General features: G+C 40.7%; 1 protein-coding gene across 1 annotated transcript in view; it reads right to left on the minus strand.

Annotated features, from left to right (window-relative positions):
* Positions 1 to 541: 541 nt before the first annotated feature.
* Positions 542 to 27,798, minus strand: part of ptgfrnb (prostaglandin F2 receptor inhibitor b) — a 96,431-nt gene continuing 69,174 nt past the window's right edge. The window contains exons 12-15 of the mRNA XM_073462205.1: positions 7,073 to 7,259; positions 6,632 to 6,750; positions 6,273 to 6,323; positions 542 to 4,609 (exon numbers count right to left, since the gene is read on the minus strand). Coding sequence (XP_073318306.1) covers positions 4,497 to 4,609; positions 6,273 to 6,323; positions 6,632 to 6,750; positions 7,073 to 7,259 — 470 coding nt within the window. The 3' untranslated portion in view covers positions 542 to 4,496. The remainder of the gene's footprint in view (positions 4,610 to 6,272; positions 6,324 to 6,631; positions 6,751 to 7,072; positions 7,260 to 27,798) is intronic.

Genomic DNA, 27,798 nt, shown 5'->3' on the forward strand with positions numbered 1-27,798 from the left:
AGAACTGATGAGCCTTGAACAGTGGCCCTCAGACATCAGTCAGCTGCTGTTGTGGGAATCACCCAGTCAGAGGTTTCTAGAGATATTGTCCAAAACTCCATGGAAATATCTGCAGTATCATTATTATAAGTTTATGTTTCCTCTACAAAAAGTGAAGAGAATCATATTTTCAGGTTGGCTTTAACATTTTTCAGGAACAGCCTTTATTTGCTTGGCCTCTGAGAGAAATTGCGCATTAATTAACTCATCATCTCTTTCTTTAAAGAAAATAATCTGCACACAAACGGTAATGTAAAACGAAAAAGTTGTGGCTTTGAGGGGAGTTTACAGTCTTTGTCTATTCTTTTGTCAAATAATCATTTCTTTGTCAACGGACAGCAGCTACTGGTACAACTGTGACAAGCATTTTCAAGATGAAGCACACAGACATCACTGGGACCGTGGCTTTCACTTTTTGGCATCATATCAAAAACTACATAATCAATGACAATCAATTAATAACACAATAAAATCACACCACATAATTAATTTACAAAATGAATGCATCTTACAAATCTATTTATTTAAAAAACAGGATTCATCATACTCATTGCAATAAAATGACAAAATCAAAGGACACTGGGGAAGTCTTGCAGTGACATGTTCAGTTGTGTATCAATGCTACGTGTGTGTGTGTGTGTTAATGTTTAGAGCATTTGGCACAGAGCCCTATTATTCACCTGTGTGCTCCAGTACTGTGAATGTGTGTGTGCGTGTGTGTGTATTGAAGATAGTGATAAAACCTATACTGAATACTATGCACACACACACACACACACACACACACACACACACACACACACACACACACACACACACACACACACACACACACACACACACACACACACACACACACACACACACACACACACACACACACACACACACACACACACGGAGTGAGTTTATGGAGACTTACTGGAAGTTTCTGAAGTAAATCTCAACATTAATCCAAAACACACACATTGTATAAATATTTCTCAGAGTGGATTTTCAGCCGAGTCTCTCGGTGTCCCTGCTGAAGGAAACAGAACAGCAGCACTTTCGGAGGATCTCTGGTGTCCCGTGGCTTCTTTTACTTGAAGCTGACTGCATTCAGACTAAATCTGCTTATTAAGATTCACTACAAATGTCATCTGTAAAGGTTTGTGTTGGTGAAATTAACCCTGTGGGTATCATCAGTCAGAGACATTTAGAGATGTGGGTGTTGCATTCTGATTACATTATAGTTATAGTTCACACCGTGTCCTGTCTACATGCCACGTGAGCGAGTGTCTGCGACAAAATCAGTTTGATTTCTTTGTTTCCTGTTTTAGTATCTTTACTGGCTGGAAGTGACGCAGAGCAGCGCAACATGGAGCACTTTTTGAGCCTGACGCCATGTTTCTGTTCCAGTAGAGAAACATCTGAATGTCACTGTATAAAACCTGTGTTTTCTGTTTAAAAGTACAAACGTACAAAGATAGGCTGTCTTAACAAACTTAACCCTCTATTACTTGAGTGGTCTCCAGTCTGATGTACAGGACAGCGAGCATCTCACATCACATCAAGTTAGACACTCGCAGGCAGTCAGGACACAGTGTTAAACTAATCTTAACTTTGAGCGTTTTCGCTCTGACTCAGGGTGAAAAATATGTAATGAGTACAGCTTCACACGTGCTGTGACCTGACTACATCATCATATTGCTCAGAAAGTTCAGAATGTTGCTTATAATACCTCTATAAAACCATTTAAACATCAGATAAAGCCCAGTTGGTTCAGGAGGAAGCAGGACTGAAGCCTCCTCACTTCGCGTGTGTTCACACAGCCGTCTACATGATACAACAGTCACGATTCATTCATCTGCTATAAAAACAGCACAGAAACAAGCTCTGAACACGTCTGATTCTCAGGTCTGGCTGCTCACGGTGAGGAAACACCAATTTTCTCTGGGAAGAGTAGAGACCAGACAATTCTAATCAACTGGAAAAGGAACATTTGAGCACTGGAACCATTTTACTGAACTTGGATTTTCTGGATACATTTCAAGCTAGTAAGCAACTTTTAAGGAACAGTTTGACATTTTGAGAAATATGGCAGCTAAACAGAACAAATCTGCCGACTGGTGATGACAGTGTAAAAGCAGAAAAAAATAAAAATAAGGAAATTAGTTATTTAAATGCTAATTGTTACATTTCTGATGGGGCTAGGCTAGCATTTTCCCCGTTTCCTGTCTGTGCTTAGCTAGGCTAAGCACGGCTAGGCTAACCACATGTCAAATCTCAGACAGGGCTTAAACTGATGTCTGTCTTCTCATCTGAGTCTGATTATGAGAGCAAACGTGGATTTCCCACAATGTTAGACTGCTACTTAAACTCCATGAAGTCATGTGATTTTAAAGCAACAGTTCAACATTTAAGCCAATTTGCTGTCTTTTTAAGATATAAATTAAAAAAAGAGAATTAGATAAGAAGATTGATATTATGTCTGTGTGCTGGATACAAAGCTGGAGTCAGAGCATGGCTCGGTTAGCTTAGCATAAAGACTGTAAGCTGAGAGAAACAGCCAGCCTCGGTCTGTCCATAACCCATAAAAATGTCTTCCGAGTACCTCTTATTAACAGTCTCTAATTAACAAAGAGTCCAGCTTGTCTGATCTGTATACAAACATTAATGTAAAAATAATGATAATAAATAATAGACAAGAAAACAGATGTTTCCCCCTGCTTCCTGCCTGTATGCTAAGCTAGGCTAACCACATCCTGACTTTAGCTCCATACTTAATGGGTTACTCCACCAACTGAACACACTGAAGTGTGTTTACAGGTTTTAAACAGGAATATGAATGTGTAGAATAAAACAGCTGATATCTCTGGTTCTTCTGTAGATCATGTGTTTTTAATGAGTCCAACAGTGTTACAGGAGTGCAATGATAGACCTGTGGACTTCCTGTAAACACACTTGAATGTGTAAAACTGGTGGAGTTACCCTTTAATCCACCGATGTGAGTATTACATCGATTTTATAATCCAACCTTTGTAAAAAAAAGTGATAAATGTATTTCGCAAAATATTTTCCTGTTCCTTAAAAGCACAAACTGAAACAGAGAAACATGCACCATCTTCCTGTGCCAACTCTGCAGCTGCTAACAATGGAAGTAACTGAGTTTGTTGCACCGCCCACACTCTCTCACTGTGAGCACATGAGTACATTAGTGGAGCGACAGGTTGAGAATCTGATGGAGACTTAACCCTGAAAGAGGCTTGTTGCTTGTTGCTCATGAGTGACATCAGTGTGTCATTATAAAACAATACATGCAACTGTCTCACATACTGTAGCACAGCACTCACACAGGAACACACACAACAGCTGGATACATTTCTGAATATTTAGAAAAGAAGAGTGCTTGCTGTCACCACTTTGAGTGGCTGTTCAAGTGTTGATCTGGCGATATGAACCAAGCACACGTCTGTTAGTTCAAATATTGGCACCATGTACAGTATATCTCACACACAAACAAACACACTGACTGCATATCTCCTTGTAAAGCTTAAAAATGTCTCTCAGTTTAAAATCTCTCAATTTTCATAAAACTAGAGTTGAGAATAAGGGTAAGTCATTGTCCTCTTGTTAAGGTAGGAATACTCTGGGGTGGAAGTTCTAGTGCAATACCTCACTTTCGTTTTCTGGGATTTCTGCTGCCTGCGTGAACAAGACGTTTAGTCCATGACAGACGTATGGCTCAGGCTGCCTCAACCAACCAGTCTGCGGTTACCACATCACTGTGACTGAACTGGGATATGTTGATACAATGTTCAATCAGACAAGTAAATTAACTTCTGTCTCTCCAACCCCAACCACCCCTCGAACTTCCTGTTCTTCCTCAAGAAGAAGAGGAAGTCCAGGGGGTGCAGTGGTGTCGATGTTAATTTGACAGACTTCATTTCTATCAGAACACAGAGTGGTTGTTCTTAGCAGGGAGCCTTAGCATTGGAAGAAAAAAAAAGGTTGTAGCCTGAGCACTTCATGTGTTATCCCTGGTGGTTACAGAGGTGCTCCTTTATCCCCAAGTGGCAGTGATGTCTAAGAGCCTCCCGCTCCTCAAAAATGTAACACCACATTCTTCAGAGTCTCTCGTGGTGCGGTGGTCTTACAGGGAGCAAATATATCTGTGTAAAAAAAAAGAAATCACTGGAAGCGCCACAGATTTGAATGGATCTTCATAGAAACTGAAGTCTCAAAGGCTAAAAGTCCCCAGCTCCACCACTGCAGAGCTGGAGAGTCCTGGGCACCCCTTAAAGCACTGAGACCAATTGGTCAGGCTTCCATCTCCAGAATGACGCGCCGCTTTATTCCCAACGTCCGTCACCCGGAAACAACTGGGTGTCCCAGAAATCGTCCGTGGGCGTGTGTCTGTTGTGTGTGTGGTGTTTCCTGTGAGCGCTGCAGTGTGTGGGTGCGGGGGAAAGTGTTTGTCAGTCCATCTCCAGGTCCATCAGTTTGTTGCGTGAGCGTGGAGTGTGCGTGGTGTTGCGGCAGCAGCACTGGGCGCAGACCAGACCCAGGACCAGAGAGAAGAGGCCCACACCTGGAGACACAGGACAGGGTAACACATGGATGACACATCAGATTACAGGACAGATACCTCTACTGATTTTAGACTGTTATGGGGTAGGAGACTACAGACTCTGAGATATTGGATATCATTATATCATGATAAGTGTTGTTCACTTACTTACAGTAAATGATGTCATTTTCTGAACCTAGACTGTTCTAATACTTGTCTTTCATTATATCGAAATACTGATGATTATTGATCAAAAATCTCATTATGTTCATATTTTGTTACCAATAGTCATGCCTACAATGCAGTGTTGCAATATCAGTACTGTAATTAGTCATAAATATTGCAATATTTGATTTTGTCATCCAGTCTCCAGAGGAGATTAAATATCTGAATATATATTGTGTCAAAATAAAGCCTACAAATATTGTAATACTATTTTCAATTGTCTAATCTTCTCAGCTTTTACAGGTGTGGTGGAGATGGAAACAGAAATGTGTAATGTGTCAAATGTTTTGATCCAGAGTTCACTCCTGTGGCAGGACGTCTTTATGAAAGTGTTTTAATAAAACTAACTATAACAGCTCCAGATCACGTCTCTTTATCTTGTCCGTTGAGCTGTTAATCTCAAAGTTAGCTGATGTCCAAAGATAACCTCTTCTTTAGTCTGAGTGGCTCCATGTTCAGGAGCATCTGTTCCTGACTGGCAGAAAACAGCAGTTTGAGACATTACTCTAACCATTACAGCTACAGTACTACTGCTACACCAACTACTGACACTACAGCTGCATAGAAGCCAAGATCTCCTTTATTAATAGCAGCTGGGGATGTCCTCCTTACAACATCAGCCTCTGTGCCAATTAAGGCATATTTTATTGATTGCTATTGGGCTTTATTGAGGCCAATAAAATTCAGGTTTTTGTCTTATTTAAATCCACTGTGCACTGACAATGCCAGCTGTCACATGTGTCCTAAATAAGCACAAGCATTGTCAGCTAGTCAAGTGCAGAGTGGCACAAAATACTGTTTCAGTGGAGACGTTCTCACTGACAGCGAACATCAGTGAGCCAAGTGAACAAAGAAAACTCACTTTTAGCCATTTTCAGGACATCATGCTGCTGCTTGTGGCTGAAAACTGAATTTAAACACCAGTGTTCTGTTTGTGCTACCTCGACGTTTCAGTAAGGTAGCTCACGAAAACAGACTTTAATAGTTGGTCACCGTTAAGTTGTGTTGTTGTTTACAAAATGTCTCCACAGAATCAGTACGCAATACTACTGTAGAGGGGATTTGCCAGTCAACAGTAGAAGAAACCATGACAGGAAGCGGTCAGACATGTTGGCAGCTGGCAGACACTCAATATCTAAGGACATGTACCGTATGGGATTAAGTCAGCCAAAAATTAATATTCAGTCATCATCTCCTCCCTCCATGCTGATTTGCATTAAACATCTAGAAAATAACTAAAAGAAGACTCACTACTAGAGAAAACAGCCCAAAATCTAAAACTGACCAGTGCCTGGAAAAAATGTTTTCACCTGCAGTGTCTCCCCTTTAAATCCTGAATAGTAATATTGAAATGAAATACTAGTGTTTAAACAGAGGCTCAAGCAAACACCTGAAAATACAACATGGATGTTATGTACACATTGTCACTTTTACATTAGAGTGTTGATGATTACATTACCTAATGAGGCTGATAGACCATATAAGAGAGGTAACTTCAGGGACTCCCACACTGCAGAAGGGACAGAAAGAGAGATTTATGCTTAACAGGGACAAATCATGTAAACATAACATTCTTTTACATTTCATGTATAAATATGTGAATGTTCATTTTAATCTCATGTCCACAGTAATGCATCCGTTTCTGTCTGTTCTGGCCTACGATCCACACTCAGCTGCTGTTTTCCAGTAGAATAATAACAAAACAGCAATTTGTCAATAAAAAATGAAAATGTTTAAAACTAAATGTCAATTGTATCAACATCAGTGTGGTCATGGTTCATGTGTGAAGTGTGATCAAGTCTAGCACACACTCCTCACCAGCAAATCGGACTGTCAGGAAGATTCGAGAAGACGTCAGATCTCCAGCTTGAGTCCAGGCTCCTGTTGAAGCCGACAGGTACCAGGGAGTGGCCATGCAGTGATACTCACCACTGTCACTGGAAACACACACGCACACACGCACACACGCACACACACACACACACACACACACACACACACACACACACACACACACACACACACACACACACAGTAAGACACTGCAGCTCAGATTGTGGTTGTTATATGATGATACACTGTTAATATTTCAGCCAACAAAGAGTTCACAAAGAAAAAAAACATTTGCAAATGACCCATCACTGTTTACACACACACACACACACACACACACACACACACACACACACACACACACACACACACACACACACACACACACACACACACACACACACACACACACACACACACACTCACCTGTCCTGAGTGCCATGAATGTTCAACATGTAGGTGTGTGTGTCTTTGCGCTCTATTGAAATGTCACTGGATGAGTTACGAGCTTCTTTCCTCACAACTCCAAAGCGGTCGACACTGGCCACCTGTGTCGTCGTCTCTCCACCGCGCAGCCTGGTGAAAAACCAACGCACCTCGTACGCCAGGTCATCTGAGACAGACAGACAGACAGACAGAGAGGGGGAGAGAGGGGGACAGAGGGAGAGAGAGACGGTTAAGTAGAGCTGTGAAACAGTCTTTAAAAAGTGCACTGTTTGCTTGGTAAAACGCATATTTTTTGCAATTTTTTGGGAGCAAGCGTCTTCTGCCCGCTTTCAGTATTTGTGCTACGCTAGGCTAAACCCACCATACACCTCCACTATCTTCACCCTAGAAACACAGATTCAATTTGTACTGGATTCTCAAGATCACCTAATCTTGCAAATGCATCTTTCCAGGCTTCAACATGTGTGTTTGTAGCTGAACACACAGTAGTTCAACCAATGAGAGACTACTGCCAACTGTTTGGAAAAAAACAACAAACAATGGTGGCTCCTCATGATGTTAGCATAGCTACTACAGCATCAGTTCTATCAGAAGTGGAGAGTTTATTTCATTAAAGAAGGACAAAGAACAACACTGAAGGCTTCTCTCCATGACAACATGTTTTTGCTCTCCTGACTGACATATCTATATATCTATATCTATCTATATATATCTATCTATATCTATCTATATATATCTATATCTATATCTACAGTCCTGCTCACCATTATTGGCACCCCTTCATTTTTTGCATAACCTCTACAGTATCGTCAGAAATAAATGGAAATGTACCAAATTTATATCATCAGGATCTTTTAATCGGAGGTCCAAAGTAATTTAACAAAGAAAATTGTTTTTTCAACTTACATATTGTAATTTCAAAGAAGAAACAGAAAAAACAGCATGTGCAGCAATAATGGCACCCCTCTTTAATATCTGGTTGCACACCCTTTGGCAGTGATGACAGCCTCCAAACGTTTCTTATACGCTTCTATAAGCTTCTTGCACTTCTCAGCTGGTATTTTCTCCCACTCTGTCTTTGCAAATTGTTCAAGCTCTTGAACGTTTGCAGGTTTCTTTTCCCCAATGGCAGATTTCAGCTCATACCAAAGATTTTCAATCGGATTGAGATCAGGACTCATGGCTGGCCATTTTAAAACAGTCCATTTTTTCCCTTTCAACCATTCCTGCGTGCTTTTGGATGTGTGCTTTGGGTCTTTGTCTTGCTGGAGGACCCATGATCTTCGACTCAAACCAAGTTTTCTTACACTGGGTAGGACATTTCGCTCTAAAATCTCTTGATAATTCTCTGATTTCATGATTCCTGTGATACGGTCAAGGCCTCCAGTACCAGATGCAGCAAAGCAGCCCCACAGCATTATGGATCCTCCACCATGCTTAACTGTTGGTAGGGTGTTCTTTTCCTTGTAGGCTTCATTGTGTAGTCTATAAAAAAACTGTGGGTGTGCATTGCCAAAAAGTTCTATTTTTGTTTCATCTGTCCACAGAACATTTTCCCAGAAGGATTGTGGTTTGTCCAGGTACTCTTTGGCAAAGATTAGTTGTTCCTTTTTATGTCTTTTCCTCAGCAGTGATGTCTTCCTTGGCCTTCGCCCATGAAGCCCTGTTTGGTTTAGTGTGCGGCGTATGGTACTTGTTGAAACCATGACTCCAGACTGTTCCAGGTTGGCCTTCAGGTCTTTGGATGTTTGACGTGGTGTTTTTTCCACCATTCGCACCAACTTTCGAAGACTTCTCTCATCAATTTTTCTCTTCCCCCCACGCCCAGGGAGGTTCTTGACAGTTCCATGCTTGGCAAACTTCTTAATAACATTACGCACTGTTGAAACAGGGACACCAAGGTCTTTGGAGATGGCCTTATACCCTTTGGAGGTCTTGTGTTTGCCAATTATCGCACTTCTGATGTCCTCAGACAGCTCCTTTGTCTTCACCATTGTGACAAAGGAACAGGGGATAACAGATGGCTTTTTAAAACAGGGAAGTCATCATTCATTGGCTAATTCATGTCACATGGGCACAGACAATTTATCACAGATGATTCTCATTTGTGATTTACCACAGGTGAGTCACAATGTGTTTCCATACTGATTTACAGCAAAGGGTGCCAATACCAGTGACACAGCAAGCTTTAAGTTTTTCTATTTTTTCCTCCCATTGTTAATTGTTTTATATTGTTGTTTATCATTTGCTCTTTTGTATCAAACACGAGTTCTCTATAGAAAAAAAATGTTTCACTTGATTCATTTTTTTCAGAAAATATTCCACATTATGTACTTAAACTTCATGGGTGCCAATAATGGTGAGCAGGACTGTATATAGATATATATATACACACTATACTACTATATAGTGCACTATATGTTACACTATATATTACACTACGTATAACACTATGTATTACACTATGTATTACACTATGTTACACTACGTATTACACTATATGTTACACTATGTATTACACTATATATTACACTATATATTACACTATGTTACACTATGTATTACACTATGTTACACTATATATTACACTATATTACACTATGTATTACACTATATATTACACTACGTAGTACACTACGTATTACACTATATGTTACACTATGTATTACACTATGTGTTACACTATGTATTACACTATGTATTACACTATATGTTACACTATATGTTACACTATATGTTACACTATGTATTACACTATATATTACACTATGTTACACTACGTATTACACTATGTTACACTATGTATTACACTATGTTACACTATGTATTACACTATGTATTACACTATGTTACATTACGTATTACACTATATGTTACACTATGTATTACACTATATGTTACTCTATATATTACACAATATGTTAAACTATATGTTAAAGACGGTTAAAGGATGTCCCTGTGGGATATGCAACAGTTTTGCACACGTGTTGTTTTCTATGTACTTAGAAGTTAAAGAGTGGAGCACAGTTAGCATCACCTGCATCAGTTAAAAACAGTAAAATACACATTTTGTCTGGCTGATGAGGTGTCATTACTGCCTGCATCTGATGTATTTCAAGCCAGTGAAGGGCCAATGATCAGCGTGAATGGCAGGCCTGTTAGTTATGGAGAAGAGGGACGTTTAATTTGATAGCGTGGGTGAAAGGCATGACTGTTGATAGATTTGTGATAACTTTATTGGTTGTACTTCTCAGTTGCTCCAACTTGTGCAGGACGACATCACTGCCATACTGTGAAAGTTTCAAAATGCTGAATCCATGTAGAAATGCTCACAGCCTGTATTCAGATACTGTGCCTTTAAACCAGCTTTCAGGACTTCTGTAAGGTGTACAGTCATCGCCCACAGCTGTGGTTGTAAAAACACTGACAGAGCTGATGTGGAAACACAGTGGGCGGTGCCTGCTCAGGCCTGTGACGGCTGACCAATCAGCGCAGAATGGGCTTTTCAGGAGGGGGTCTTAAAGAGACAGGAACTAAAACAGCTTTCAGACAGAGGGTGAATAGAGGTGCTGCAGCAGTGGACAGTATGAGAAAAAACAATATGTTATTTGAACATTAAAGCATGTAAACATTTAAAACATGAACCTAAAAAATAATATAATATGGGAAGTTTCCACATGCTATTATTAGAAGGATAGACTAGGTTTCATATTTACAGAGAACACTTATTGTAGTTTTTACATTGGGGAAATTGAGGAAGAGAGTATGTTATTTTTGGATATACATTGTAGCCCTAATTTCACTCTGATGACAGAACAGAAGGAGATAACCAAAAACCAGGAAAATCAGCTCAAACCAACATAACAATGGCATTATAACCTCATTAAAACACACACTCACATCACAGACACACACACCGTCTGCTGTTCCTTCTCCTACAGTCAGAGGAAAGATGGGAAAAGACAGGGAGATGGACGTGCAACAGAAAAAGGAGGATAGTGATGACAAAAGAGAGAAAATGGGGACAAGAGAGAATTTGTGATAATAGATGTAATCTTTGGAAAGGGGGGTGAGCGAGCTCATTATCTCCAAGAGCAAGATGGAGAGAGAGAGACAGACAGAAAGACAGAGAGAGAGAGAGAGAGAGAGAGAGAGAGAGAGAGAGAGAGAGACAGACAGACAGACAGACAGACAGACAAAGAGAGAGAGAGAGAGAGAGAGAGAGAGAGAGAGAGAGAGAGAGAGAGAGAAAGAGAGAGAGAGAGAGAGAGTAAAGCACAAACTAGTCATTAGTCTGTCAGGGAGAGAGGGACTATTATCACTGTACCTCCTACATGCACACACACATGCGCACACACACCACAAACACACACACACAGCACAATAAAAACCCCATGGAGTCTTAGTCATCCTCTGTCATTTAGGAGACAAATAGAGGATAGAGATGAAGAAAATAAAGAGAACATTTGTGAACGACAACATGGAAGAAAAGACAAATGATGATGAAAAACAATTATGATAAGAAAAAGCGAAGAATGAGAGACGGAGAAATGAGGAGGATGGAGGAAGAGAATGGAGCGAATATAATGAAGAGAGCGACTGAGGAGAGGAGTGAAGTCAGCCAGAGCAGAGTAATGAATCACATCTCAATTTCTCTCTCCCTCTCTTCACTAATGATTTTAATGTTCAAGTGCTACATCATTAAAATCTGTAGTAGAACTGTAGCAGCAGTAAGAACACCAGCTCTGGTTTTAGTTCAGTGTCCAGTGCTGGCGCTGTGGAAGATCACATGTTTTCATTGTTTTATTTGATTTAACAATACCACAAGTTTACTGCTGCTGACATTCCTCTTTCTAACTGCCCGTTTTTGGTGGCATCTCTCCAATCACTGTGCCAGTGTCAGCTATTTGTACATGGTACACCACCTGCCCTTATATGGTATTGTTGGGACCCACAGAAGAGGTTGTTCATTGTGGATTTCAAAATGGACTCTGAACTGAACTCAGTTCCCCAGAATTCCCCAGTTTTCACACCTAGGTGCAAAGACTGCCAAGATACCGAGCTTTTAGCTACTATTGGTCAGGATGACAGACCCCCCACTGATCAGATAGTCAAAACTTCAGCTCCTTCCTTTGTTCTTGCTCTTCTTCACCTCTCTCCCCATGGGGCTGCCTGCCCCCAAGTTCTCTTCTCCTGGACTCTTCTGGGACCAATAGCTGCTGAGAGCTGCAAGCTACATTTCCAGCAGGCCCAAAGAACTTGTCCTCACAACAGTGACGCGAGGTGCTGATAGTATTCCAGCTCAGTAGCACCAGCAGCTGTGACGCAAAGCTTACAAGCTAACTCCACAATCTGAGGAACACAAAGTAAGTTAGCACCGAGCTGCTATCCCTGCAAAAGCAAAGGAGCAACCAGTTTCCTCCATCCACTGTCTTTCATCGGACCTTGCACAGCAAGAACAGCACTGTTCAACATTGGAATTACAACCTTCTCCTGCTTGGCTCATCAGCCAAGGAACCACCAGCACCTTTTCTTCAAAGACTGGTAACGTTGAACTGGGCCTTGATAGCACACAGCATAGCATAGCACAGCTAAGCACGGGACCTTTAACTCTAGTTGATGTAATGCACATGTTCAATCTCTGTGTTTGTTTACTGTTCAGGTGTTATTGTGATCTCTGTGTAGTGAGGATATTGGCTAATTTGACGTTAGTTGAATTATGTGTCACACAGACTCAGGGTCTTTGCATGCAACTAACCATCTTCTATAACCTGGCAACACACACACACACACACACACACACACACACACACACACACACACCTTCAGCCTGGACCATATCACACCTACTTGTGATATCAGTGAGCATATGGTGTGAGCACCACCATTGTTTCTTTGTTCTCTCCTATCAATGTGAGTGGTGAGCCACCATCCAACCCTTCGATCAGCCATCTTGCAGTCTCCCTTTGATCAGCAACACACCTGTATATAGTACATGTTAGTTAGATCATCTTTGAGTTAAATAAAAGACTTTTGAACCTTCATGCTGTCTATTTAATATTGTACAAGAGTGAATGTTGCCAACCTCTACTCTGTCAAGAACTCCAAAATCCTTTCACCATTACAGCTGTTATGGTAATTTTGGTTGTAGTAATTAAGTTAATTATTAATCAGAGTTACAAACAGTTTATTACCTTTTTATGAGACTGATTTGGTGAATTGGCTATCTTTTCCCTTCTTTAAGGGTGGTGCCCCGAGGTGATCTAATGTAAATTGGATCTTATTATTTATCATAATTAATAATTATCCCTGATAATCAATAATTATTCTTGATAGCTAAATTAAACCTAAACTTCCTATTAATGTAATATAAAGCACTACAGTGTTTAGTAGGCATTACCTATGCTAATTACAAACAATCGGCCATGTGCCTCCAACTTATGATCAAGTGGGATTCATCATTCAGCACACCTGGATTAGAGCAGATTTGGATGGTAAGAACATTTGGTGCATCTGGAGTTGACTTCTCTTATTTTTTCTCTTGACTAAAAAGTAATAGAAAACACAAGAGACATTTAAGAGAATGTTGCTGCATGAGGCCCATTTTGTAAAAAATTACCCAAAAGTCATACTATGGTAAAGATATGGTGTTAAAATATTTCTTTGAAAGTCAGCCATATAAATAGTACTCAAGTAAAAGTCTTGAAGTATCGAATATTAAATGCATTTAAGTATCAAAAGTACAAGTTAGCATAAAATCATACATACGTTTACATATGTAGATAATTTATACTATGGGTCAGATCTGATATTCAGCAGTCTCAGTCTCAAGTCTTTGAGGGGCAAGTCCAAGTCAAGTCTGAAGACTCTTATGGTTGTAATGAGCTTTCTATCATCTGCTGCATGTCATCCGGTCTGCTTAGAACACTGCAAAGTTATATCTAAGGAATTCAAAGCATGTACTGTATTGTCATCCCTCCTTTATCTATTAGCATAGAGTATTATCAGCACTGATTAGTTGTTTGGTATATGATCACTTTAAATAGGCTATTGCAATGCAATATGAAAAAAAAACACACAATGAAAGCTTTCCTTTAAAATTAATAACTATTTTGCTTTGAAATGAATAAATACACAGCTACAGTAGCTAAATGCAAAACACAGTTGCTGCAAAATTATCTATCGGTATTTACATCCAGCTGTGAGTTTCAAAGTTTCAAATCACTAGTGCAGGCAGATCCCTCTTGTGTTTGTGTGTCGCTCCGTCGCTCACAGCAGGATGTAAATACCGGTGTGTATCTATCGCGAGTTCTGTTAATCTTGTCTGGCGCGACTTCTGTAGTGCATACGGCTGTGAGGGAGACTCGCGTGCACGCAGGAGCGTGCCTCTAGGCAAATATAGTATAGTGACTGTTTAGGCTAGAAAAATGTACTAAATGACGTCGTTTCGAGTAAACTCTGGATGTCGCCACTTCAGGACACTTGGATTGCAGCGGACGAGCAGTATGGAGGAATATTACAAAGTTTTTGTGTAGTTTTATGGACCTTTTCGTCTTGGACGCCATTTACGCCCGTTATATGGATTATTGCTGCCGGAGGGTACCCCCGCGGGTCTCCAGCTGTACTTTGAGGAATAAGAAACTACACCGGACTTTTCATCAGCATGAGGGTGAGTCGATAATGACTGAATTTCGCTCTAGAGTGAACTATTCCTTTAAGTCCTTTTCTTACAGAAAAGAACATTTTTGTGGATACAATTATCTGTGTTGTTTAACAGTGAACATCAGCTGACTTTTATTCCTGAAAGAAATGTTTGTGTTTTGGAATGAGGCCCATCAAAACCGTGCTTTCTCTAAGAACCTCACTTAGCTACAAAGCTAGTAGCAAGCTCTCACCAGATGCGTAAGGTTACGCATGAGGGAATGATGTTCAGCTCATCAAACATTTTCTTAATGTTGATGCACCAAAAAAATAAAATAAAGATTGTTTACGAGTCCCAAATCTCGAGTCAGAGTTGAGTCTCAAGTCTTTTGAGGGTGAGTCTCAAGTCAAGTCTCAAGTCACTGAGTGTGCGACTTAAGTGCAACTCGAGTCCAAATCACAAACTTGAGTCCCCATCTTTGGTAGCTGCATCTTACTGTCTGAATAATTTGTCCTTTAAATATCAGGAAACAGACTGCACCTTTGACTTTAGACCAGTTTCTTGTTGGTCTATGACGCTGACACTTTCTGCTGCCTCAAGATAGCAATCCACCATCAGTGCGCCTCACCAGACCTCACTTCAAGACCAACACAATTTAAAACAGACTAAAGTCAAAAATAACAAGAAGATTCCAGATTTTAAAGGTAAAGGAAATAATGAAGCTCACACCATATTGATGTCAAATGCCAGAGATAGAAAAGAAAGATAAACTTAAAATACCACAGCTCCTCATCAACACTCCAACTTAAAAGTCTCCCTCCACACTGTTCTAAAGTGACTAAATAGATGGGACGAGGATGATGGTGATGATGAAGATGCATTAGGACAGTGGAGAGAGGGGCACCATTTTTTTGCACAAAGACAAGTAGACAAGCGCTCCATCCAGCCAAAGAGGAGGAAACAGGAGGTGACACTAAGTGAGGTGGTGAATGGGTTGACTGACCAGACACACACACACACACACACCCCTCCAGACTCGCTGACCAGAATCAACTGATGAGTAAAGTTCTGACAAAGCAAGCGCTTTACTTTACAATGCATTAGATGACCTCACCTCAGCCTATTGGCAATTATAATGGACATTTTTCAGTTTCATGTTGTTTTATAGACAAAACAATTACTCGATTAGTCAAGACCAGTGAGAATAATATGCAAGCATTAATGTTAAAGGAAAAACATGCCTATAAGTTTTACATAAGGACGACTGAATTAAAGCAAAACTAGGAAATATTTTTCAATTTAATCATCAGGCAAAAATGCCAAATATTTGAGGATTCTGGCCTCTCAAATTTGAGGGTTTGCTGTTTTTCACTGTTTTATATCTTTTAAAATGGAATATCTTTGATTTTTTGACACTGGGTTTGACAAAACACGCTCTCTGAAGACATGACTTATAAATATAGAATTAACAACGGAAATTATTGTCATAAAATCTAAAATCTATAATGGAAATCTATGTTGTCATAAAATCTAAATAATAAACCAACCCAAAAGTAATCCCACACTTTTGCTGAGCCTATTAAATCAAAAGTCCTTCCCTAGTGATTGTGGACTATGATTGTCCACAATTGAAGACTGATGCTTATTTCTTACTGTATGTACCCTGGTGCGATCTTTACTGCTGTTGAAGCCCCCTGACCTCCGATTTTGCCAAGAATACTGCTTGAAATACTTCTGTTTAAAAGTGAGTCAGACATATTGTTCACATATGCAGCTTGCCTCACAGTAAGCCTATACTCCACTGAGACCGTCTGCATGGGCGTGGTTGAAGGCTTTTCTGACAGAGGGACACCCCCACCAAACCTGACCCTTCTATTAGTCAGGGCTCCCACTGGTCCATGCTTCAGGAAAGGAAAACAGGCTGAGTTCATGAGATAGATGAAGGATGGCCCGGATAAGAATGATGATCTCTTGGGGTGTGGACTCAGTGTGACCTGATGGAAGAATTATGTCCCGACCTGGATGGATGGATTACAGCAGGAGAGGTTCAAAAAAGGAACAAGCGTATTTTTTTTATTATTATCTAATCTGCAGATATTTTTAATCTGTGACTGATCAAGAACTTGTTTTAAAAAAATGCCCATCCAAATTTCCCCAGAGTTTAATGGCAGGATACTTTTACATTAGCCGTAAGCTAACATTAGCGAGCAATGGCACACACGAATGGTGTGTGTCTGTGAAGTTAAATTCAGGACAACTCTCTGTGAATTCAGTACCCTACTCATCAGGGACTCTGGTTGCCTCTCTTCTTTTTCCCCTCTCCTCTCTGTAACGTTACATTCATAAAGTAAAGTACATTTCCCCTCCAGCTCCCGTCATCAGTCAACATTAGAGAACAGGTCACCTCACTGATCACTGCTGCAGCCAGGTTGATAAACAGGAGTGAAGATAAATCCACTTTTTAATCCTAAAAGTTAAAAAGTCATCGCTGAGCTCTCCTCCTGTCAATAAACGGCTCCGGGTCAGAGCAGAATTTGATGTGACTGGGTGTTAATTCCTCCAGAGGGTCTGCTTTCCTGCTCTAAGCAGCTGAGCAATGGCTCTTGCCCTCCACACTCCGCAGACATCTTTAGTTAGATACAGAGGCCCCTAGCGGCAGAAAATACACATTGTACACTTAAATAGTAAGTTATTTCTTCTCTCATTGGGAGAGAGAACTCTATTCTTTAGTGATTTTATTGGTTGGTAGAGTTGTATTTTCACTTCAGTAAGTAAAAATAACTGACATTATAGTGGCAACACATTAATAGATTTACTTGAACAGAGATGTGACATAATGTATGAAAACTATTTGATTCCCTTTAATAATCACTCTGACTACACTCTTATATAATCACATCATTATAAAACAACGTGGCTGACAGTCAAAGGTGTGTTTCTCTGACGTTCTGATAACACCAGGTTAGTGTCTGACACTGCCGTTACTGATCAAAGACGCATTTTGCATAATTCTGCAGAACTGACGCATGAACTCCGGTTGCTTGTTTCAGCAGCGACACCCATATTGGAGGAATGGAGCTATAATTAGAAAGCCTCTGCTTTCTCACAGTTAGCCTCCATCCTTGACTTTCTTTGTTCTTGATGGCAGACAGGACGGAGCATGAGGAGAGGGACGGCGGGAGAGAAGGGGATTTGAAAATACTTAGTGACTGAGGAGATTATTTTGTTTATCACACAGCCATGAATCAACAGCAAGAGGCACTGAGCAATGTGACAACATCTCAAGCTGTCTTTTTGGAGAGCAAAGAGTATCAGCAGAGACACCCCCACCCTGTGCTTGTGAGAGGTGCTATAGGAGTATCTGATCCTCCACCAGCAGGCTGACACACAGCTTCTTGCCCACAGCTGTTCCTCTGCAGTCCCCCCATACGGACCTCTCTACCCCCCTATATGAACTCACTGACTCCCACCCCACAGTCATCTGATAAGCTACAGGCTCTGTTTACAGCAACTTACAGCACAGCTACCCTGTCTGCACAGAGGGGACAGAAACAGGAAGCTGTGGATATGTTTCTACATGAGCAGTTGCAGACAACTTTTACACTGGTTCCTTTTTAATGAACAAAAAATCATTCAAAATGTTAGATATTAGGGAGAGGGGCCTTTGGTAGATGAATGTGGGATAATCAGGCCATAACAGGTAATCATTGTTCCACATTCAGGCTGGGCGATATATTGATATCAATAGAATCAGCTTAGACTTTCTTTATTGTTATATCAACATATTGCAAAAGTGTTGTCTTTTCCTGGTTTTAAAGGATGCAGTACAGTAAAATGCCATTTTAACCCAAATATGCCAAATTTTCATTAATTTTTTCATTCAGATCCATGCATTATTTCCTGAGAAGTTAACGAAAATGTCAAAAACACAAATGATGGAAATGTTGAAGAATTGGAGAAAAGATTCCTGGGTCCGTCCTTTTACCTGGATCCACACCAAAAGTTAATGGGGTCTATTCTGGACCAAGACCCATCCTCCATCCAAGTGTGGTGGAAATCTGCTTAGTAGTTTAAGTGTAATCTATCCAACCATCCAACCGTCCAATCAATCAACCAACCAACCAACCAACCGTCCAATCAACCATCTGACCGTCCAAACAAACAAACAAACAAACAAACAAACAAACAAACAACCAACCAACTGTCCAATCAACCATCCCACCGTCCAACCAATCAACCGTGCAATCAACCATCTGACCGTCCAACCAACCAACCAACCAACCAAACAACCATCCCCCCGTCCAACCAACCAACCAACCAATTGTCCAATCAACAATCCCACTGTCCAACCAACCAACCGTCCAACCAACCAACCAACCAATCAATAATTGGATCCGCAATACTGGCTTGACAATAATAAAAGGACACTAATGAAATTGTATGTCAGTGATGTGAGCAGTCAGCAGCTGAAAGACTAGCTGATGACTTAGTTTGACAACATGATCTGTCAAAACTTTACAATTATGTGAGCTCCATCTCTAATAACACTGTGTTAGGTGGTGAAGCAGCTTCAGTAGGAAGGAGGGCTGGGGGTGGGGGTTTCTTGTGATTGGATGGCAGAAGAGGAACTACAGTGCATCTCTAATAGAATATCTGGCTGCCTGAGCTAATAAAACTAAAATGGCTGTCTGTGGAAATGAAGACAGTCTGATTGGATTTCTCTGGATTAATCCCTTGAGGAGTGTCCAAGGCGTAAAACTGCCTGAAACACACACACACACGTGTACACACACACACACACACACACACACACACACACACACACACACACACACACACACACACACACACACACACACACACACACACACACACACACACACACACACACAAGAGAATGACAATTACCACCAGTGCTTCTAATGAAACTGTGTGTGTGTTCTCTGCTCCATAAAGCAGGACAGCTCTGGTAGAGTGGAATACTAAACACTATAAAAACACCATTTAGCCTCACAGAAACAAAGCCGCTTGGAAGCAAAGTTTCCCTCATTACTTGCTGCATGCTTAATAAGAGCTCCAGTAAATGAATGCAAATGTTACTTGATATTTGCCATGTTTTACTCACAGATGCCTTCTGAATACATGACCAATAACCTGATGCTGGCCAGTATTCTTCATTAGGCAGACAGCAGTGTTTATTGATTTCTGTGCCGATTTCAAGACATTAAATACTGCTTTGATATTTTTTTATCTATAGCAGGGTGTAAAAACTGTCTGAATGGAAAAAGTTAAGTACTACAAGCTTCGAGCATAAAGCATGAAATAAAGAACAAAAAAAGAAATGCATACATGTCATACATTAACTTAGAGTATGCAAATCTCATGTTACAGTCCTTAAATACTCTGTGTGGCTGTGTGAATATTAAACATCAACAATTGCAGTAACCACTTTAGCTACATAACACTAGAATCTCTGTGTTCACAGTAATACAGGGTATTGAGAGCATTTAGCTAAACACTAGGCGAGGCTGATTTCCGACCAGGCTAATTACTGAAATGAGTTTTTACTGATATCACAGCGGTGGAGAATAAAGAATTATTGTGCCTCGTGAAGCTTATAGCAGTAATATTACAAATCACATTGTCAGTGATTTCAACATCATCATCACCGTAACTAAGAAGGTGAAACAAACCTGTGATTTCAAAATAAAGGTCTCTGAATTCACAACATTTTGACACCAACATTAGTCAAAGCCAGTCCTTGTGACTTGTGACACTCTGGGGTTCCTCCTGCTCCATGTCCCCCCTCAGTGCAGCCAAGATGCTTTATCGCTGCATGCTGAAAACTTCTGATGAAAACTGCTGTCGTCCTGCTCTGATCACACTGAAATCTGCAATTTCCAAGGCTTCCTTTGAAGCTGCATCTCGGCTCCCTTTCCTGTTTAACTGGAAGAACTAATGGAGTGAAAATGATGGCAGTGCTCTGCTGTTCACCACTATCTGCTCAACATTTTCAATTTGTCCTCTCCTCTCCTCTCCTCTCCTCTCCTCTCCTCTCCTCTCCTCTCCTCTCCTCTCCTCTCCTCTCCTCTCAGCTACATTTGCTTTACGGTAGTTTTTTACTTCAGTATTAATATCCAGAGTGAGACAATGTTTGATGCTTTGAATCAAGACTCTTCTTTAACTTCTGCTGAACACCTGAAAAGAAGTTTTTGCAGTCATCTCGAGGCCACTGAAAACTAAAGGATTTCTTGACAACAAATGAATAAATGACTAGTGAATAATTTGCATGAAACTGTTCTTCTGATCTGAATCTTTTCTCATGTCTTGCTACAGTTTGAAATCAAAATGGGGTGAACCAGTAAAGAACGAGCTGTGGGTTTAATCCCCCATAACTGAAAAATTAATTAGATTTGATCATTTTTTATCACTTTCTTGCAATGAGCATTCAGCTTAGTGTGAGAATGAAACTGAATCATTAATCTTTCACTGTCCAAATAGCATGAAAGATAACAGGAAGTTTTCACCAATATGGGCTTTTGGGTTCTTGACATAGAGGCCAAATCTGCATAACACGGTCAGTCAACCACTAGCTTTATTACAGCTGCTTTATGAATAATGGACACTGGTGGCTCCAACTGGAACAGTTAGAAAACCAGAGAGTGTCTGTATTGTATTCTGTGCAAACATCAGTACACAATGCATTTTTCCAGAGATGAAATGGCAACAGGAATGAGTAACATTCTCTATTAGGTCTCAACTTAATCTTGTCGTCAATGGGACCTACGAAACTGGGAAAAAATGGAAGACAGATGATCATATAGAACTACATTTTTTTCCTCAAATTGTTGTGATACACAGCAGGAAAATGCCACATGTTCAAAAAGGTATGACCTCCAATTCAACTGTTCCATATTTCCTGGGTTTTACGGTTATTTTAAAAAAAAGAAAAAAGTATAAAAGGTGTCAGGTGAACCAAACAACCGTATATTCATACTCTGCCTGAGTTTTCCTCAGTACATTTGCTAGCAGAGGTGGCAACCTCCCATCACACAGACCTAAAATATTTATTGATCAGGAACGGGGAAATCAGTGTGGCACGGTTCGATTCATCCAAAAGCGGAAATGGATAAGCTCCAATTAGGTAATCAAAATCATAAAAGCTTAAAAAAATTTCAATTCAACTGTACTGTCATTATGAAATATTATCCTGTCACTCCGAGATAATGTATCTCACTAAAACAGAGAAGAAAAAACAGAACTTAAAAGAATGGCATCATAATAAAAAGCACATAAACTGAAGTGCATTATTAAAGAAAATGGTGGATTATTAAAAAATAGTGTACATACAAAGTCTCCACAGTGTTTGGTGGGTAGCTGAGTTGTTGAGCCTGTTTTGGAGCAGAGATGTGTGGGCTCTGAGGCACCTGTAGCACTGCCCAGATGGCTGATAGTTTGGGAGCAGCATGGAGAGAGTGCTTGCTAATTTGCTTATTACTGCTTCTAAGAAAGTGGCTGATAGCTGGATATTCATGGTGCACTGCACTTTGTTTCAGCCTAAAATGTTAGAATAGTTTCTTATATAGTTTTTAAACTTGAAATTATTGAACTCAACTTACCGTAGTGTTTTATAATCTGCAGTTGTTACTGACTGACCAGATACAGTTAATGGAGAGAAAAGCATTTGGTGTTCCAGTCACCCGCTCTCATCCCTTCACCACTTCTGTCCTCTTCATCCCTCCCTCTCCTCTCTGTTCAACAACTCTTCCCATTCTCTCTCTTGCCTCTTTGGTAGAATTCCCTGCCTTCCTCTCCTTTCTCTCTCTCGTTAGGAAACTTTGCATGCTGTTCTCGAGCCACTCTTCCTCCATTTACTGCCTCCTCTATTCACTCTCTTCCACTCTTGCTCACTTTAACAATCTGTTTCGCTCCCTCCACTTTCCCCCATTCACTCCCACCTTCTCTCCCTCTCTCTCCATCTCGCCATCTATTCTTTCCCTACCTCGTTCTGTCTCCCCAGCCGGCTAACGGAGCGTGAGATTGGCTAATTAACGGCTGCCTGTCGGCCCTGCAAAGACAGCTGGGTAATTTGGTGAGAGTGGAGTGGAGGGAGGGAGGGAGAGAGAAGAGACTGAGGAGGAAGTGAGGAGTAGAGGAGCCAAAAGAGGAGAGAAGGAGGAAGGAGTTATTTTAAAATACTGGTATTGTGTTTTTAAAATATAATTTAGGTTTTCAGGTGTGAATCACCTGTTCCTGTGTGTGTGTGTGTGTGTGTGTGTGTGTGTGTGTGTGTGTGTGTGTGTTCTTTATTTTTGCTGTACACTGAAAACATTTGGGTTTGACACCAAAAGATGAATATGAGACAAGAAATCAGTATGTCAGCATCCATTTCCAGGTATTTACATCTATATCTGTTACAAAACTTAGAAGAGCACCCACCCAAGTGAGCAAAATTATTGGAACACGTGACTGACAGGTGTTTTTTGCTACCCAGGTGTGTCCTATTACATTGATTATTCAAACAATAAATAGGGCTAAATGTCAACTCTCAGTTTCAGCTTTGGGTTTTGCCTTTGTAGACTGCATTTATATTTAAAAAGGTGTAACCAACATGAAGACCAGAGAGCTGTCTATGGGAGAAAAGCAAGCAATTTTGAAGCTGAGAGAAGATGGAAAATCAATCAGAGGTATTGCACAAACATTGGCCATAGCCAGTACAACCATTTAGAATGTCCTGAAGAAGAAAAAAAACACTGGTGTACTCAGCACCAGACGTCGAACTGGTAGACGAAGGAAAACATCAGCAGTTGATGACAGAAACATTGTGAGAGGGCGGCCGTGGCTCAGGGGTAGAGCCAGCATCTTGTTATCGGAGGTCGCTAGTTTGATTCCCCTGGTCTGCATGTTGAAGTGTCCTTGGGCAAGATACTGAACCCCAAACTGCTCCTGATGTGCTGGTCGGCACCTTGCATGGCAGCCACCGCCGTCAGTGTATGAATATATGTATGAATTACTGTAAGTCGCTTTGGACAAAAGCGTCTGCTAAATGCTCTAAACGTAAATGACGCAGTCACTGAAGACTTCAGGAACAAAAGTACAGAGGCTACACTAAAAGATACAAACCACTCATCAGCAACAAGAATAGGAAGGCCAGATTGGATTTGCCAAAAAGTACAGAAACAAGGCTCAAAAGTTCTGGGACAAAGTATTATGGACTGATGAGACAAAGATTAACCTTTACCAAAGTGATGGAAAGGCTAATGTGTGGGGAAAGAAAGATCTGCTCATGATCCCAAACACACAAGCTCATCTTTGAAACAAGGTGGAGGTAATATCATGGCTTGGGCTGCATGGCTTCTTCTGGGACAGGCTCATTGATCTTCATTGATGATGGCAGCAGCAAAATAAACACCAGACTGATCGGGAGGTCCTTCATCATGCAGCAAGACAACGAGTTCATCAGGGGAAAGAAGTGGAAGGTTTTAGACTGGCCAAGTCAATCTCCAGACTTAAACTCCATTGAGCATGGGTTAGGGTCACAAATGTGACTTTCCAATATTAGCCTAATTATTCTCATTCCTGTGTGACTGATGCCATCTTTGGAGGCTACATGAAGTGTGTGTGTGTGTGTGTGTGTGTGTGTGTGTACCAGTGAAGTACAAAGCTTTATTTTCTCCCAGGAGGAGCAGACTGGTATGCTGTTATTTTAACAAAAGAATTTCAGAGCAGAAAAACAGTGATATATGTAGAAGACACAAACTGTGACAGTTTCACTGGTCGTACTTCAAAAAGGAGAGAAAATATCTGTAATGGTGATGTCATCTCACTACCACTGACTTCAAGTCAGCAGCGTCTCACTAACACACACAGCGACGACTGCAACAACATGCCAGTCATTCCAGTGATAATGAATGCTGTGTGTCCACATGCAGCAGCACACTGATGGTGGGCAATGACTTACATTCATTAGATTAAATTCATTTTGATTCCCACAACCTGCTGGACCCCACGCTGTGAGTGGGCTTCCTGTTTTGGGGACCCACAAAAATAGAAAAACAAAGCCACAAACACACACACACACACACACACACGTGTTTTCATCACTTTTTGGAAGATTAGACATAAAATCATTTCCTGGACACCTACCCTGTCCATAACCACCATTTCCCTTAATCTCACCTTACCCTAAACTTAAACCAAGTCTTCACATGTAATGATTCACGAAATGGGGACTTGATGAATGATTACTGAGCTACAATAATGATCCAGTTACTGTTCAGGACAGAGGATGTTACTTGTGTAAAATAACTAAGATTCCAGTGGTCACAAACTGGGGAAGAAGAGAACATAAACTCTTCAGATTTTTACATATTTGTCCACATTCAGTTCTGGCATCAATATTGTCACTGTGGGAAATCTCCAGACTGGAAGTAAAAAGTTAAAGTTTAAAAGTAAACTGAAAGCATCATCATGTCTGAACCTCTCTGAAGCTCACACTCGAGCAGGATTTCTGAGAAACAATTAACCACCATCTGCTGTCTGGGTGTCGGTGTGTGAAACTGCTTAGTGCAGTGTAAATATAAACAAGTTTAAAAGTCGAAATACTACTTCTGGGAGCCTTAACAAGACAAGAGTCTGCTCTTACAAACACTGGCGCTTAGAGCGAAATGCTAATGTCATCATGCTAACATGTTAATATTGATGGATTGATTAAGGACACGTGTGAGCTCTGAGTTTCAGAGCTCGAAACTCAGAGCTCACATGTTTGCCTATGATACAGCACTACAACTAACATGTTCAATTCATCCTATGGGGAACATGGATGTTGCAAATGTCATGGCAATCCATCCCACAGATCTTGGGATATTTTGCTCTGAACCATAATGTCAAAATCATTGAACTCAAGGCTACTGATCAACATTGTCATCCCAAGAGGGATGGCTGAACATTTTGAACTGGCCCTTTGGGTGGAGAGAGCAGTAAGCCAATGACATGAAATTCAACTCCTCTTGGGAGCATGAATGTGCATCGCATTTGTGATGACAATCTTATTATTTGATAATTAGGTATCTTGAATTCAGTTGGACGTTTTGGTGTGGTGACAGCAAAGCTCATGTATAGACCTAATCACCTCTAGTCACTTCAGGGTAGACAGCTGGTGGTTGATTTGCATTGTGCAGATATGAGAAGTTGGCAAACTTGTTTATTTTGGTCATTTCTCATTTTCAGCAGTAACAAATATGATGGTTTGACCCATCTGATGTTTCTACTGTGCTTATTTTATCTACTGTGTTGCTTTGTTAGCATTTTTTATATCTTCCCAACAGAGACATCTCAGAGTAACTGCTGGTTTTGGGTAAACTCAAGCTGTCATTTTCTGTAACAGGTAAATTAGTTCTCTAACTTCACAGTAGTGGAAGTCTTTCTATTAATGAAATATGAAAGGATCAATACATTTCAGATGAATAAGATGTATACACTCTGAAACTCACATTGGGATTGGTTCTAATAGGGAACAAGTCCTAACTGGATTTAGATATTTCTCGTTTTAAAGTTGACATTTATTTCTTTTTCTAGACCTCAGTGTCAGACAGACTAACCCAATCGCCCAACAACCAGAGCAGGTCATGTAAGGTCACACCCCGACACTCACAGTTGTGCTGTTAGTAGTTTATAGCTTCACTGATAAAAGGCTCAATCTGCACCACAGTGAACATTAAGTGACTAAGCAGGAGGAATAATGAGGGATATTTTCACCATGTTTCACCATGCCCGTCATAAAAACAAGCTGCAACAGGAGAGACATTTCAGCCATTTATAAGGAATGTGTCACACACACACACACACACACACAACACACACACACACACACACACACACACACACACACACACACACACACACACACACGCACACACACACACACACACACACACACACACACACACGCACACAGATACATGTTTGAACAGTGTGTATGGCACTGCTAAGATTACTCAATTGGTCTTCACTCTGAACACCAGTACATGCAGAAACAAAGGCGCTGCTTTATTGTGTTATATGCTGTCACACCCAACACAAAGGTGTTTTTACTGTATGTGTGTGTGTGTGTGTGTGTGTGTGTACAGGTTAGTAAGAACACCTGAGGAAGTGAAGGTTTGGCCGTCGTCCAGGCTGAGCCAACAGAAACACCACACCTTTATTGATACAAGGCACTCGATACCAGTTTGCTAACTGGTCCATTACCTAACGTTTTACCCATGTGCCATTCACACTGGTGACTCTGTCAGTTACTTTCGCACAGTCACCCCAGTCACACAGAGCCAGCCTAGAAGTACTGACACCAGTGAAGGTCACTCAACGACGACCATACTCAACCGTTGGTACACGCAAAAAGTTATGTTACCAAAAAGGTATCTATGGAAATATGACCGAGCATCAGCAGTCTCTATATAGAGACAATAGATGTGTTATTGTTAACAGTTATGTCAAGACCACTGGTGCCTATCGGTGATATTCTATAGTATTTAGTGTCAATAGTCAAAGATCAAAACCACAGAGCTCCATTGTTGAGCCACACTGTTACCATGAACACACACACTGTAGTTTACTGCGACTCACTCCCACACACACACACACACACCGCCCTGCTGCGGATTAATCCACATTTGCTGCCCTAAAGAATATTTCCAGTAACTTCTTAGTCCTGTTTGAGTAACAACAAAACTACAGTCCCCAGCTGTTCAGGAGGAGGTGACTCGACAACTTGTGAAAGTGTATCAGGTGTTAAGTGGAACAGATCTTCTGATTAAATTACCTACACTGGCATATAAAGTATGTGAAGAGTATCTCTTCGCTCAAGAAGTGAGAAGTGATTGGACAGGACATGTAACTGGACAGCCACTTAGTAACAGTTTACTTTGAGAGCTGACCACAGGAGACACACACGTCACACACACGCCCTGAGGTGTGACATGAGACATGAGTCACAGTGACTGCACAGGAAACAGCCTAATGAAGAAGAGAAGATAAAGGAACCACATCCTGAAATATTTTTAAAGGG

Source organism: Pagrus major, chromosome 24, assembly GCF_040436345.1.
Source record: "Pagrus major chromosome 24, Pma_NU_1.0".
Classification (NCBI taxonomy): domain Eukaryota; kingdom Metazoa; phylum Chordata; class Actinopteri; order Spariformes; family Sparidae; genus Pagrus; species Pagrus major.